The 15897-nt window shown below is 35.9% G+C and overlaps 1 protein-coding gene across 3 annotated transcripts in view; it reads right to left on the reverse strand.

Moving 5' to 3' along the window:
* Gpm6a (glycoprotein m6a) overlaps positions 1-15897 on the reverse strand; it is a 332077-nt gene that overhangs the window by 193449 nt on the left and 122731 nt on the right. Inside the window, exon 2 of one of the 3 annotated variants that reach the window (XM_063275414.1) lies at positions 8870-9030. The exons of the other annotated variants lie outside the window; for them this stretch is intronic. Coding sequence (XP_063131484.1) covers positions 8870-9026 — 157 coding nt within the window. The 5' untranslated portion in view covers positions 9027-9030. The remainder of the gene's footprint in view (positions 1-8869; positions 9031-15897) is intronic. 3 annotated transcript variants of the gene reach the window in all.

Genomic DNA, 15897 nt, shown 5'->3' on the forward strand with positions numbered 1-15897 from the left:
TCCACCAAGTGTTGCTGCAGCAGTTTTCCTCACTCTTCCTTCCTGTCCTGCTGAAAACAAGAATTATTGACTGACTTTTGTCTTTTGTTAGGTTTTCTGCTCATTAGGATGTTATGGAGACTTCTTACTTCCATCTATGAAGGATTCCAAAATTACCTTGAGCATTCAACTATCATATTTTATTTATATAAATTCTTAGATGTTTTCCTATCAAGCTCTTATTCTAATGCTAACACTCAGGTGAGGCAACAAAATTAGAGATCTGTAAAATTTTAATTCTTCAACTTAACCCTCTCAAGTTTTTGCATTACATTGTTGTGTCTCGTGGATGATCCTTAAAGATATTATCTTCTAATGTACATCCATCTTATTTCTATAACATGTGCTCTTAATTGTCTCCTTCCACCATCCCTGTGTCATATGAAAACTTATTCTTTAAGTGCATTCTTTCTCCTTCCTTCTATCAATGGTCATCAGAGCACTAGCCTGAGGTTTTCCTATCAATTGACATGTAAAATTTGGCCTATCTATCATCATATCTTAGACCCTGAACAACTATGCTGTTCTTTCAAAATTCCAGATTTGCAACCAATAGAGATTAGAAGAATAGTTATTTTAATGATGTATTTTAAAGATAAAATGAATTGTTCTGTCATAGAACTTGTGGCAAATGAATAAGAAAAAAAGAGTTGTTTCATGTAATGGTGCATGCTTTAATTCCCAGCATTTAGAAAACTGAGGTAAGACAATCATAAGTATGTTAACCTGAGCTGCATATTGAGAGTCTGCCTCAAATGAAAATACTCAATAAAAATTCTATTTTTATCTTAGTTATGTCAATATTATATTTGGGGGCCTCGTTATTACTATTTATCCTTGTGCCATGATTTATTTGAATCCTGAATCTGTCTGTCCATCTGCCTGCCTGCCTGTACGTGTGTGTGTTAGTGTGTACATGCCCATTAGTGTGGATGCATGTTTGTGTGTGCATGTGTGTGTCTGTTTATTATATGTGTGCCCATGTATGTGCATGCATGATTGTGTGAGCGTGTGAGTGTCTATTATTTTATGTGTGCCCATGCATGTGCATGCATGACTCTCTCTCTCTCTCTCTCTCTCTCTCTCTCTCTCTCTCTCTCTCTCTCTGTGTGTGTGTGTGTGTGTGTGTGTGTGTGTGTGTGTGCAAGGTACATGTGAGAGTAGATTTTTTTCCTCTACTGATATCCACCTTATTTTTGTTTTTTAATGATAGGACCTTTTTTTTTTCAGAGTTTACTGACTCAGTAGACTTAATAGTGAGTAATCTATGAGTAGTCTTCCTTTCCACTGCCTATACTCACCTCTACATAGATCCGGGATTATAGGAGCTGATGACCACATCCAGCTGCTGAACTTAGCTCCTCAAACTTGAGCAAATCCATTGTAAGACTACATTGTCTATCTAGAGCCGCTGTCCTTTGTCTCATTTGCTTTATGCTCATCATGGTTTATAGAATCTTTATTTTCAAAATGGTAACTTAGTCTTAGAGAGGAAAATGCCTTTCCTCCCTGGTTTCTGTGTATCTCTCACCTTTGCATTCCTTACCTGTTCAAATATGTTTCGCTCTCCTCTCTTCATTCCTGCTCTATAAGGAAACTGTCTTCTGTATCCTACCCACCTATTAAGCAATCATTTTAAGCTCATTTTGATCTCTGTTACATCCAAAGATTGTCTTGTTATTTCGTTCATATGGATACATTATGTGTTGGGATCTTCATGTAAAATTCATAGCATTGTCTATCTTGAAATGAATATAGTTTTAAATGATTGAATGGCCATTTTAACTCAGATCTGCTTACAACTTTGGCTACATAAAGAGATAAAAAAATTGATATTGAGATTTCTTCTCCACTCTTCCAAGACACGCTGCAGCATTTCATTACCAAGGCACAATTAACACATTTTGTTGTTGTTTCTGACATAGCCTTCCAGAGAAGATGTCTGGCTGGCTTCTTCCACTGGGAATTTACAGTTATAGTTTATGAAATACAGTCTCTCTGCCTCTTTCACCCTGTTCTCTACAAGTAACATATTTTATCATCTCTCATTTTTACAATTAGAGCTATGTATGTTCAGTTATGTGAAGCCCACCTTACTGCTCCAGTATTCCTGGGCCTATTCTGCACCACGATATAAAATCATGTAACCTATGATCTACCTAGGTTAGCACTGTTGGCTCTGGACTCACATCCTTCTTTGCATCTAGGACTTTCTCTATGACTTGGAGAATGCATTTGGTTTCCTCTTTGCAGGGCAGGGGTGGCATTATTTATCTGTCTTTTTTCCAGGAAGCATTACCAAAACAGCATCACTGTAGTAAATTGCTATTCAAACTATATAAAATTGTGATAAAGAGGACTAGTAAAACGTTTATAGGAATGATCTGATAAATTTCCTTATTTGACTCTTTCTTGAGAAATAAAACCTTTAATATTTCATATGCCATATTTTATCAATACTCTTGTTTTTAAGTTAAATCATCACTCATATTTCTTAAAATAAAAGTTCTGTAATAGTATTTTAGGAGCACAAGGGTTAATATGTAAACAATGCCGAAATTTATGTGATAAATAAAAGGTGTAAAAAAGTTAATGCATTTGAAGCAATAAATTAACATGTAGACAGATGGTCTAACTTTCCTGTAAAAATAAGATTCTAAATTTTACACTTCTGTGAAACCAAATGTGATTATCAGAGTTCTTTCTCTAACAAGTCCTATTGGAATTGATGAAATTACATCCCTTGAGTTTAGAAAAATGCTAATTAACTGTCATATAGTGCTAAACAGAAATTACCTACTGGACGAATATATACCTCCTGATTTTATTTATCATCTTGTGGGAAGGAAAAATCAAAATAGTAAAACATTTTCAAATTTTGGTTGGATATAATACATACTTGGGGCAATGGTAAATGAAATAATAGATGTGTAGACAGGTTGGTTTTAAGATAGATAATGAAGACAGAATTAGAAGATTCTTTGGTTGGTAAATTGCTTTCTGTGTAAGTCTGGGGACCAAAGGAGAAAAAGAAAACAGGAGATCAGGAGAATTGTAATCATAAAATGGAATCCCCAAAGCCAAAGGAAGAAAGATTTTTCAAGGAGAAATGTTACTTAGGAATGGGTCTCTAGTAATTTGAAAAAAGCAGTTCATGAAATGTGGTGTGAAAGTAAAAAAAAAAGAAGATGGTTAAATGGCAAAGCGGTAGGCACATCCTAAATTGTTGAAATTTTCACAGCAAAGTTGTGAAGATTTCATGGAACCTTAAGGCAAAAGAAAGTGGTGGGGAGATATACCAGGATGATGTAATGAGACAGATACCTGATACCTGAGCACTGGTAATCAACCATGTAGAATAATGTAGGTTAAAATAAGTAGGTTATCTTATTTAAAAATAAAGAGGGGGAGGAGAAGGGAAGAAGAGAACAAGAAGAACAGGAAGAAGAACAAAAACAAACTAAGAAAGAAAGAAAGAAAGAAAGAAAGAAAGAAAGAAAGAAGAAAGAAAAAAGAAAGAAAAAAGAGAAAAGGAAAGTGGCAAGCTTAGAACAGGAGCTCGGGGAATAATGGTGTTTAGAATCCATACTCCTCTTAGTTAAAGTCTCATTTTACAAACGCATACACACAAACACACACACACACACACACACACACACACACACACACACACAGACACACACACACACACACACACACAGACACACACACACAGAGGGAGATACAGAGAAAGAGAGACAAGTAGAGAAATAAAATAAAATAAAACAAAACAAAATGCCTACAAAAATAGAAACCAAATATCATTAAAACTAAAATCCATGAAAAAACAAACTGAAAAGTCTTGGTTTATTACTTATTGATTTATAACTAAATGTCTTAAAACCCTTAAAACCAGTAGGAAAATTCATAATGATGAAGTTAAATGTGAAAAGGCACCCATATGATATAATTGATTCTAAAATGAAAGATGGAATGGAAAAACAAGGATCTTTTTGTGAACATTTTTATGAAATGAGTAAAAAGAAAAACTTTGTCAAATTTACTTCAATTGGCAATAATTTTTTAATTAATCTGGGTACAGGCACTGAGAAGTATTAGAAAACAAGTGGCTTAGTTACTTTTTAAAAGATGTTGCTATGATAAGTATCCAGAGAAAAACAATTAATGGAAACATTTCTTTATTTTGGATTATAGCTCCAAAGTGATGCCAGAAGGGAAAACATGGCAGCAGGCAGGAAAAGCATAGTGGCAGAGAGACTGGCTAGTCACATCTGCACTCAAGAAGCTGAGTGTGAACATGAAGTGGAGCTGTGTAATATCTTAAGGTCAAACTGTATAGTCACTTCCTCTCTCAAGTTTCCACATGCTGTAGGGAGATTAACCTACCAGTTGAGATTAAGTCCTCAAACTTGTTAAACTACGAGGTGCATTTTGCATTTAGACCATATTAGTAAATATTATGTGATGGTTTGTATATACTCAGCCAGGGAGTGGCACTATTAGAAGGTATGGCCCTGTTACAGTAGGTATGGTCTTGTTAGAGTAGGTGTGTTACGGAGGGCATGGGCTTAAGACCCTCACCCTAGTTTCCTGGAAGTCAGGTTTCCACCAGCAGCCTCCAGATGAAGATGTTGAATTCTCAGCTCTGCATGCACCATCCCTGCCTGGCTGCCATGTTCCCACCTTGGTGATAATGATCTGAACTTCTGAACCTGTAAGCCAGCCCCAATTAAATGTTTTTCTTAGAAGAGGTGTCTCGGTCATAATGTCTGTTCACAGCAGTAAAATCTTAACTAAGATATATTATAAGATTGTCGACAGGGATTTTTTTTTACTGCCAGTTCCTTCCTTATGTTTTAATATATTTTGATTTCTTTTCAGAAAATCACTCAGGTTCCAATATATAAGTGTGCTGTAATACAAAGGCTATGCCCAAGCATTAAGTTAAAAAACAAAAAGAAAAGCACCTGCCATCATTCCAGTCAAGAATCATATATCTGTCGACAGCTTAGATAAAAGATTTATTCCCAGGATGTTCAGAAAACCAAATACACTCAAAAAAAATAGGAGAAAAAGTGGGGAAGACCCTAGAACACATGGGCACTGAGGAAAATTTCCTGAAAAGAACAATATCTTATGATCTAAGATCAAGAATTGAGAAATGGAACTTCATAAAATTGCAAAGCTTCTGTAAGGCAAAGGACACTGTTATTAGGACAAAACAGTAACCAACAGATTGGGAAAAGATCTTTACCAATCCTACATTCGGTAGAGGGCTATTATCCAATATATACAAAGAATTCAAGAAGGTAAACTCCAGGGAATCAAATAACCCTATTTAAAAATGTGATACAGAGATAAACAAAGAGTTCTCAACTGAGGAATATCGAACAGCTGAGAGGTAATTAAAGAAATGTTCAACATCCTTAGTTATCAGTGAAATGTAAATCAAAACAACCCTGACATTTGACCTCACACCAGTCAGAATTGCTTAGATCAAAACTCACGTGACAATAGATGCTGACGAGGATGTGGAGAAAGAGGAACACTCCTCCATTCTTCCTTGGATTACAAGCTGGTGCAACCACTCTGCAAATCAGTCTGGGGTTTACTCAGAAAATTGAATATAATACTACCTGAGGATCCAGCTATACCACTCCTGGGCATACACCCAAATGATGCTCCAACATACATCAAAGACACATGATCCACTATGTTCTTAGCAGCCTTATTTATAATAGCCAGAAGCTGGAAAGTATCTAGATGTCCTTCAACAGAGGAATGAATACAGAAAATGTGGTACATCTACATAATGGAGTACTATTCAGCTATTAAAAGCAGGAATTCATGAAATTCATAGGCAAGAGGCTGGAACTAGAAAATATCATCCTGAGTGAGATAACCCAAATACACACACACACACACACACACACACACACACACAAACGGTATGCACTCACTGATAAGTGGATATTAGCCCTAAAGCTCAGATTACCCAAGATACAATCCACATACTACATGAAGCTCAACAAAGATGACCAAAGTGTGAGTGTTTCAGTCCTTCTTAAAAGGGGAACAAAAATATTCACAGAAGGAAATATGGAGACAAAATTTGGAGCAAAGACTGAAGAAAAGACCATCCAAAAACTGACCCACCTGAAGATCCAGCCCATACACAGCCACCGAACCCAGACAATACTGCTGATGCCAAGAAGTACAGGGCGACAGGAGCCTAATAAAGCTGTCTCCTGAGAGGCTCTACCAGACAAATACAGAGGCAGATGCTTGCATTGAACTGAGAATGGGATTCCCAATGGAGAAGTTAGAGAAAGGACTAAAGGAGCTGAAGGAGTTTGCAACCCCATAACAACAATAATACCAATCATTCAGACCTCCCAGGATCTAAACCATCATCCAAAGAGTACACATAGACAGACCCATGGCTCCAGCTGCGTATGTAGCAGAGGATGGCCGTGTTGAGTATCAATGGGAGGAGAAGCCCTTGGACCTGCCAAGGCTTGATGCCCCAGTGTACAGGAATGTCAGGACAGGGAGGTGGGAAGGGGTGGATGGGTGCGTGGGGGATCACCCTCATAGAAGCAGGAGGAGGAGAGATGGAATAGAGGGGTCATGGATGGGAAATCAGGAAAGGGGATAACATTTAAAATGTAAATAAAAAATCCAATTAAAAAAAGAAACTTGTCACAATAATGAAGAAAAGTTGTGAACACTCTCTCCAGCATCCTGTGTTCTTGCTGGCCCTTTCAAATAACCACAGTCGAATTCCCACTGTTTTGTTTCTACTGCTATCTTAATTTTGTCCTTCTGAGGCTCTTTCTCCATCCTATGAGCTTCTGAAAAGCCTATAAGCTGGCCATAATGGCACATAACTGGTCTCCCAGCACTTGGGAGATAGCAAAAATAAGACCAACAGTTCTAGGTCATCCTTAAGTACACAGGGAGTTTGAGACCAGTCTAGGGTATAAGAGACATTGTATCAAATAAATAATGCAAAATAATCAAGCAAAGAAACAACAACAAGGGAAGCTTGCAAATTTGTTTGCTTAATTTAGCTTTAAGTATTTGTATTCATTTCAAAATATTCTCCATCTATCCACATGCGTTCTAGTGTGATAGACACGTGACTTGTGGAGTAATGAATAAAAAGTGATCTAAGTGATCATAATGTAGCTACCTGAGTCAACTGGGGGTAACAAAGAATCACCAGCAATACTGAGAACCCAGTTACAGCTAAATGATATAAACATCATACATTTATGATGTTCAAATGTGATTAATCATCTATGCAGTGATCATGAACAACAGAACTTTTAAAATAAGTTGGATAATGGTTTCCCAATTTTATCAAGATATTATAAATAAATCATATAATGATTTATTTGTCAAATATGTCATATAACATATCCCTTGAAGACATTGTTGCATATACCAGTTGAAAACATGGTGAATTTGACTTAAAAATATTTGTAGCCCAATTTTTCTAGACAAAACAATCTGAGAAATAAAAACATCACAAATCATCCCAAGATCTTCTAGGTACTGCTAAAAACAGATGTCTCACTGAGCACACACTTTAATCCCACCACTCAGGAGGCAGAGGCAGGTGCATCTTTGAATTCCAGGAAGTTTCAGATCAGCAGCCAGGAAAACACAACAAAACCCTGTCTCAAAAAGAAAAAAGAGCCTCAAATGCCAAAATTTTTTATGTGATTTTTTTTCAAGGGCAGCTGTTTAAAGGGTCAACTGTCTTTGACAGCAATAAATGACTCTCGATTTTAGCCTAGACTTTGATAGAACTCTTATTAATGATGACAGATGGGATACAGAATCTGAATACAAGTCAGATAAAGTAGCTACATGTAGATGCAAGCGATGGCTTTATTTTTAGTCAGCCATTTAACTGGGTAACTCAGATAACCGTTTTCTTTTTCCTTTTCTTTCTTTTTTCCCTTTTACCCACAACTTGAGAAGATTAGACAAATTTTCAACAAGCTCAAGCCTTCTAGAATTCATACTGTGATTTCTCTATGTAGTTTGACTCCCATATGGTGTTTAGATCTGAAAATAGTATGAATGTGGGAAGAATACTAGGAGGAGTGTGGTGACGGTCCATGGGTATCAGAAGAAGAATCTCATGCAGTCATTTATATTAGAATTCAAGAATACAGACATGAATTCAAGAATACAGACATCTTTAACACAATGGACTATAGGAATAGCCACACCATTCATGTACTGGACAGCATCATGCTTAAATGATTGGATTTAAAGTAATAAATTTAAAGGCAAATTTTTGAGGTTGCTTTTAACTAACATCTACTGTACATTTTGTTCTCATTCTCTGGAAAGAAAATATGTCACTATCTATTTTGAGTTTTTGCTTCTGTTTGTAGAGAAGATACACTTCTCTCTGGAAATTGTCTTTGGAGTGCCATGGTAACCACATCCTTTCAATCAAGTCTGTCCTGTGGGCTGCTCAATTTAAGACATTTGAAAATGCCACTGAAGAAGATAACACCAAACAGACACGAAAGGGTATGCCTAAACATAAAAGTGAGAGATTTTCTTAGTGTGCACTTAAATGAAATGCCAAGAATAGGGGAGGGAGACCAGGAATCACCAATCCAGAAACTCTGAAGAACTCTACGTCCCCAACCCTTCTGCCTAATCTCACATTATGTCAGCCTGTTGTTTGTACTATTCCTGCATTTTAGCATTGGAGTTGACAACCAAGATTAAGAAGGACAAATATGAAATGGTAAGATTCTAGCTGAAAGGTAAGCATGGTTACTACAGACATTGTCCTTACAGGGCTCTGTGTGAAGAGGAGGTTCCCAAGGTCCATATGAGCACGTGTCTCCCATGACAGAAACCAGACTTCCAAAATCAGGAGAATTATGCCTTGATGATTCTGTGTCATCACAGAGACTGAGAGCCATCGACAGTCTAATAATAGGACGTGGCATTTTCCTATGAAAAGTGCAATTGAAAAACTTAGTTGTAGGGCACAGAATATAGTACAAGTCTCCACAGACTGGTAAAGGGGCTGGGGCATGTATCTGCAACCACTGTGTGATGATCAAATTACTGGGTCTGGAAAGGCGGCTCAGCTTTTACGATCATTTGCTCTTGTAGAGGAACCCGGTTTCATTTCCAGCACTTACATCATGGGGGGCGCTCATAATCCTCCATAACTCCAGTTACAGGGATCATATCCCCTCTGCTATCCCCTGCAGGCACAAGTCACACATACATTGAACACACTCATATGCATAATATAAATTTGTCTAAATTATTTTTTTAAATCTACTTCTAAATGTACAAGGTCAGAAATCAAATGCAATGTTATGTACTTGAATTCCATGAGACAGCTGAGCATCCACCATAATATTGGGGTAAATGGCATTCTTCTCTTATTAAATATTATAATATAAATGATATATACAGATACTTTAAATAAAAATAAATATTTTAATTATTTGCTTGTAAATAAATTTTAAGTTATTACTGAATGTAATATATTAAGTTTTTAATTTTAAAAAATATATTTATGTGTTTAATTGTTTTTCCTGCATATATTTGTGTATACTATATGTATGCCTGGTGTATGCAGAGATTAGAAGGAACCTTAACAAACTTCACCAAGCAGCCAACAAGATGTGGTTTCTAAAGAGCATTTCTGAAATGTCTGAATACTTCTAAAATTGTATAATGATCAAAGATATGTTTAAAACCTTTAAAATGGAAACCATTGAATGTAATGGGTAAAACAACAGTTTACGAGGCTAGAGAAGAAGGCAGATGACTGCGGCTAGAGTCCTTATACTCCTAAGGTTCCTGCTTTCTTGATGCCAGTGGGAAACTGTCAGGTTGAAACAGGTATTCCTCTAATTTGCTGCATTACTCACATTTAATGAATTACTCACATCTAAACTACTGCTGTCTTTTACCACTGTAGAAGTATAATAGAAATAAAAGCAGAAATATAATCTGAGCCATATAAGTGCATTATCTAATTTCTATTTTTAAATTAACAACAGCAAAAGAGAAATATATACCTATATATTCTTTAAAATACAGTAAATAAAGCGAAACTGTTCCAAAAGTAATCAATTACTAAAAATCTTTAGACCTTTTTCTGTGCTGTCTCAACAATCTGGTGCATGTCAATTCATAAACTAAATTGTCATTGGAAACACATCACTGTATGTATTTCACTTCAATTTATAGTGTAATATGAAAAGCAGATTCAGATTCTAAAGTTATTTATACACGAATCTGAATGAAATCTTCATTGAATTAAATATCAAAAATTACCTTATTTTACAACCCATAGTCACAGTGATTGGCTCATTTACTTTGAAAATGAATTAGGATCTTAAACTAAAGCTTGCCATTTTAAGATGTATTATAAAGTGCACATCTAACTAAAGTTTTGGGCAAGGACCAAACCCTATCACTACTAATAATAATCTGTTTTGCTTGCAGACAGGAGCATGTTGTCCTCTGAGAGGCTCCACTGAGCAGCTGACTCAGACAGATTTAGACACCCACAGCTAAATAGTGGGTAGAGCTTGAGGATTCATAAGGAAGAATAGAAAGGAGGCCAGTGGGTATCAAATGGGATAGGGACAAAAGAGTCAACTAACCTGGACCCTTGGGGTTCTCAGTGTCTGGACCACCAACCAAAGAACATACTGGGACTGGATCTAGGCCTCTCTGCATGTATGTAGCAGATATGCAGCTTGGTCTTTCATGTGGGGCCTGAACAACTGGGACTATCCCAAAAGACGTTGCCTGTCTGTGGGATATGTTCTTGTAGCTGGACTGTCATGTGTGGCCACACCGGGAGAGGAAGAACCTAGCATCACAGAGACTTGAGGTGCCAGGGAAGGGGTATACTCAGGGAGGCCCCCACCCAGAGGAGAAGGAGAGGATGGATGGGGAAGGATTTTGGGAGGGGTGACCGGGAGTGGGTCATTGAGCAGGTTGCAAAGTGAATAAGTAATAAATGAATGAATGAATAAATAAATAAATAAACAAAATTTTAATTAAAGTAATGGGTCAATTCAGTTTTAAAACAGCATTCACTAGAGTACTGATTAAATTGAAAAGTCATCATGTATTTATAAATGGAAAAATTATTGTTCAAAATTTTCTCATAGTATTTCTGTCAATTTGTATAATACTAGTTTTAGAAATGATTTTTCTGCACTGATAGGGACTGAACCACGGGCCTTGTACATTATAGAGAAGCACTCTACTACTCATGGATACTCCTGCCTGGTGATTAAAACGTATACACTGCTTATCAAAACAAAACTGTTAACTCAATATTCTTAATTACATTATAAGAAATCTCAATTTCAAAATAAATTACATCTATCTAGCTATATAACAAAATGTGCTTTTCCTTTCCTTGGAAATTCAAATCTAGTTTCTTTGTGTAATATATAGCGATGTTTTTAATAGCAAAACATACATTTTGCAGATTTTTTTGTTTCTGATTATTGAATATTTGGAAAGCATTATTTTTGTTTAAAGAAATACTGAGCAAAAGTTAGTGGGGTGCTGTAAAGGAACTCTCAAGGAGGCCTGGTGGTGGAAGGAGAGTATTGACTTCTGCAAGTTCCGCACATGAGCAGTGCATGTAAACCATCAAAAATTAAGTTTTAAGAGAATCAAAAGGTTCCATGATTTATTTCATCTTAAATCCATGATTTAAGATTTATGTGTTTCATTTGGAAGCCCACATAGTTTAAGCAACTAGTAAAAGCCCACAGGCGAAGAGGAGATCCATCAATGAAGGGAGGAGAGATGGTAAAATTATAAGAAGTAAATGGGAGAAACAGAAAAGGATGGATTGAATGGAGTGAAAGACGGGAAAGCAAAGTCAATAAAGGACTATGGGGAGGAAGAGCTATCTAACACTAATAGCCTTTTAAAAATCCACAGAGAAAACTAGTGCTGGAAAAGGTTCCTAAAATGAACACAAACATATATGATATGAGATTAAATGTACTTACTCTACAGTGAGAAAACAACAACCCAACTAGGCACAATACAATACAACAAAACCAAACAAACAAGCAAACAAACAAAAATCCTATACCAAGAACAATACCAGGAATGAGTTATTTCTTTTTGATTTGTTGGTCTTTGGAGTCCCATAAACCATCCAAACATTATAAGCTATTGCCATTTCACTAGATTACTCTCCAGAATTTAACAGTAAGAACCTATTGCTAAGGACACCCCATACTTGAATCATAAACATAAAATAGTCATTTAAGTAAACATTCATGTCATCAGGATAGGTTAGTAATTTTTAAGACACAAACAACAAAAGCAAAAAAGGAAAAGGCCAATATATCTTATCACATTTAAATTTAAAACTCCTGGGTAGATGTCCATACAAATGAAATATGATGATAATTCAAAGACTATACATACATATAACTTGTGTCAGAAAAAATGGGCACTTAATAAAATGAATAAGTTAGCAAAAATGTCAATATTCAAGGAGAAAATAATGCATAATATGCACAAACGATGTATAAGTCCAAAATACAGAAAGGCAGAAATGTCGTGTTGAACATGCAGATTGTCTAAAGTCTACGGAATCTCAGATTAAAGTCATAGCAAGTTAGCTGAAAATCAAGAAGACTGGCAACTTTTCAGATTGAGCATCAGGAATAACTTTAAGAAAGCAAGCAAGTCATAAAAGAACATGCACATACCAATTAAATCTATTTAAAAAATACAGATTTGTCAAAATCACATGCAGCATAAATGGCATGCAAATGTATGCTTATATTTATATGAATATGTTATGATCAAAAGGATAAGCTCTGGAAATACATGAACAAAGCTGGAGCTATCCCGGAAGTCATTTTTAAGGTATATAAGATAGCTTTTTTGTTCATCTACTGAACAAAACTAATCTCATAGAACATTACAACCAACATCAGACAATATCACTTTGTGACTTAGGTTAAAAAGCAATTTAGAGTTCAGGTTGAAAACATAAAAGTGCAAACTAGGAACCTTTTTCAAAACACAGGCACGATCATACATCCCTGGTCTTGCCCAAAATGAGTGACTTTCTTCTTTCCTAACTACAGACAATACTGTCCTACAGACAGTATTGCCCTATTACTTCCTTTTCAATAATATGTATGAAATATTCAATAACAGAATCATTCTTATTTCTACTGTAAGCAATTCAGAACTAAGTCTCATTGTAACCAAATACAATTCCAAGTCTTTTGTGTACTTATTTTTATAGCCTTCTATCAAAGTAGTCCAGACACTCCTATGATACACTCTCTGTGTCACTGACATATGGTTCTTTATTCAAACAACTACCGTTCCATGTTCCTCATAGTTGGACTAATAATAAATTTAAGTTTTCCCTAAATTGAATCTATATTGACTGTATCATTATTTTTCCTTGTCATTATTCCCCAAAACAATAAGCAATAAAACTATTTATATACCATTTGCACAAAACAAGGTACTTTTAAAATAACCTAAGCTAGTTGACAGTGTATGGAGACTATGCCTATGTTATATATAAAAACTATGCCATTCCATAGAGGGAACTTAATTGGTATCCTTGTGATTCTTTGATTGTTCATGAATCCTGAAGCATGACTAAGATGTTTTCATGCTAGTTTTTATTTGGAAGGTATTGACAAGGAATTAACAAAATAGACATCAAGAAATGACTCATTTCAGTACAGTGGTTAGTCCCTGGGTAGGTATAAAGGGAGAATGGTAGGTGGTAGGAATTTGGACTCTGTCTTCAAAGTTCCATTGCTCTTTTCTTTTTAGGCACGTAAAGTATCAAACCAAGTTTAAACTTGGAATAGCAGAGTCAGAAACTAGACTGAAGCTCCAACTCATAATTTCAAAGCTCATTTAGATAAATATAGGACTAAATAAAGAATAAAATGAAAAAGCAGCCTATGATTCACAATATTGCAAGCTGTGATGCTGTAATCGCGCCAAGAACAGAGATCAACACACACAGTACCAAAAGGCTTCCACGTGGCTTGTGTGCACTGTTATGCTGTATGTGGCATATATGGAGACATGGGCAGAAGAAATCAGAGGGCTTGATCTAGAAACAGTCAAGGTCAAAACTACTGTCAGATAAGTCATTTTGCCTCCTTTGGGTTACAGAAGCAAATTTCAATTTATGTTCTCAAGAATAAAAGTGATCAATTGATGTGTTACTAATATGAATATGATCTAGCTAAAAGATGACACAATTAGATTTGAATTATCAAACTGTGCAGAAAGGAGTTCAACTCACTTACTTATCTCATTCCAAGTCACTCTATTAACTATCTGAAAAGCCTTTGATTAAGAACAAAGAATGCTCCTTCTTGTCCCTCTCCGTTCCACATTTTCTTATGTCTGTGACATTATCTGTGCTCTAATTATTCACTAATTGTCTCTTGTCCTTTACATATGGTTTACGGTCTCTGTGCTCTACAGTTTGTAATTCATGTGCCAACTATTTTATGAAACATTCTTGAATAACCATCCTGAAAGTACAGGGTCACTCCTGAGAAAATGTAGCACTCTCTTATTTTTACATCTCTGGCATGTTGTTGATTATTTTATGAATTTACTCAATTAATATTATTGCTCACTTTGTAACTTATGCTGTCTCACTGAGATCCTTGTAAGGATGCCTTCCTTCAAGCTTCTCTTGCTGGTGAGATTCTTCCTTAATTGTTTTTTTCTAACTCTCTTGACATACTTCAAATTACCCAAGCCATGGTTGAGGAGTCACAAGACACATTATCAAGGAACTGCTTCAGAGGCTAGATAAACAGCAACTGAAAACTCTGGTAAAGTTCACTGAACTCCTAGCCTCCTTCTGAGGTTTGAATGTCTGGAACTTTGTTGTTATTCTTAACAAAAATGTGTATTGATGTCATTCTAGTTGGCTTTTTTCCAAAATATCAATGTTGTGGTGACTTAAATGAGAATGTCCACTATAGTCTTTGACATTTGAATACTTGGTCCCTAGTTGGTGGTGCTGTCCTAAGATGCTTGGGTTGTAAGGCCTTGGTAGAGCAAGTATGACACTATGTATTGGTTCTAAGGTTTCAAAGCTATTCACCATTCCCAGCTAATTTCTCTGCTTCTTTCTTACACTTACAGATGTGACCTCTCAGATTCTATTCCAACTAACATGTCCGCTGAATGCTGCCATGTTGATCTGCCATGCCTACTCCTACCTTTCTGTATCTTAAGCTACATAATCACTTCCTTCTACAGTTTGCCTTAGTTAGGCATTTTATCACAGCAACAGGAAAATCTCCAATATAAATGTCAAGACTGAAGTCAGGGCGGAGAATTCTGTTGCCCAGTTATGGCTATCCACACATAATCCATACTGTGGTTGCCTTTTCTCTTTGGAGTCCTGGTAAGGACCAAGTTGGCCTAGACTAGGGAACAACATCTTGTTCTTTTTGTCTAAAGACCTTGCTCATGCTTCCATTTAATCTTCCTTAGCATAGGGGTTTAATATTTTTGTATATAAGATGTTATTGGAGTATAGTGAAGGCAATGAACGTGTTAACTATTACACAACTTTTTATTTTATTGCAGAATTTACCAACAACAATTCAGAGAAATATCACTGACATAGAGAACCTGAATATATGGAGAAAATAATCATTTTTGTTGATGCACTAGGAAAAAGCTTTATGACATAAATTTCTGGCTGAAGTAAATCTTTCAGAGGCAAGTGAAAACATGAAAATCATGAAAAGACAAAGAGAAAATTTCATTCAAAATATGTGCATTGAGTAAAGT

The sequence above is a fragment of the Rattus norvegicus genome, chromosome 16 (genome assembly GCF_036323735.1).
Source record: "Rattus norvegicus strain BN/NHsdMcwi chromosome 16, GRCr8, whole genome shotgun sequence".
Classification (NCBI taxonomy): domain Eukaryota; kingdom Metazoa; phylum Chordata; class Mammalia; order Rodentia; family Muridae; genus Rattus; species Rattus norvegicus.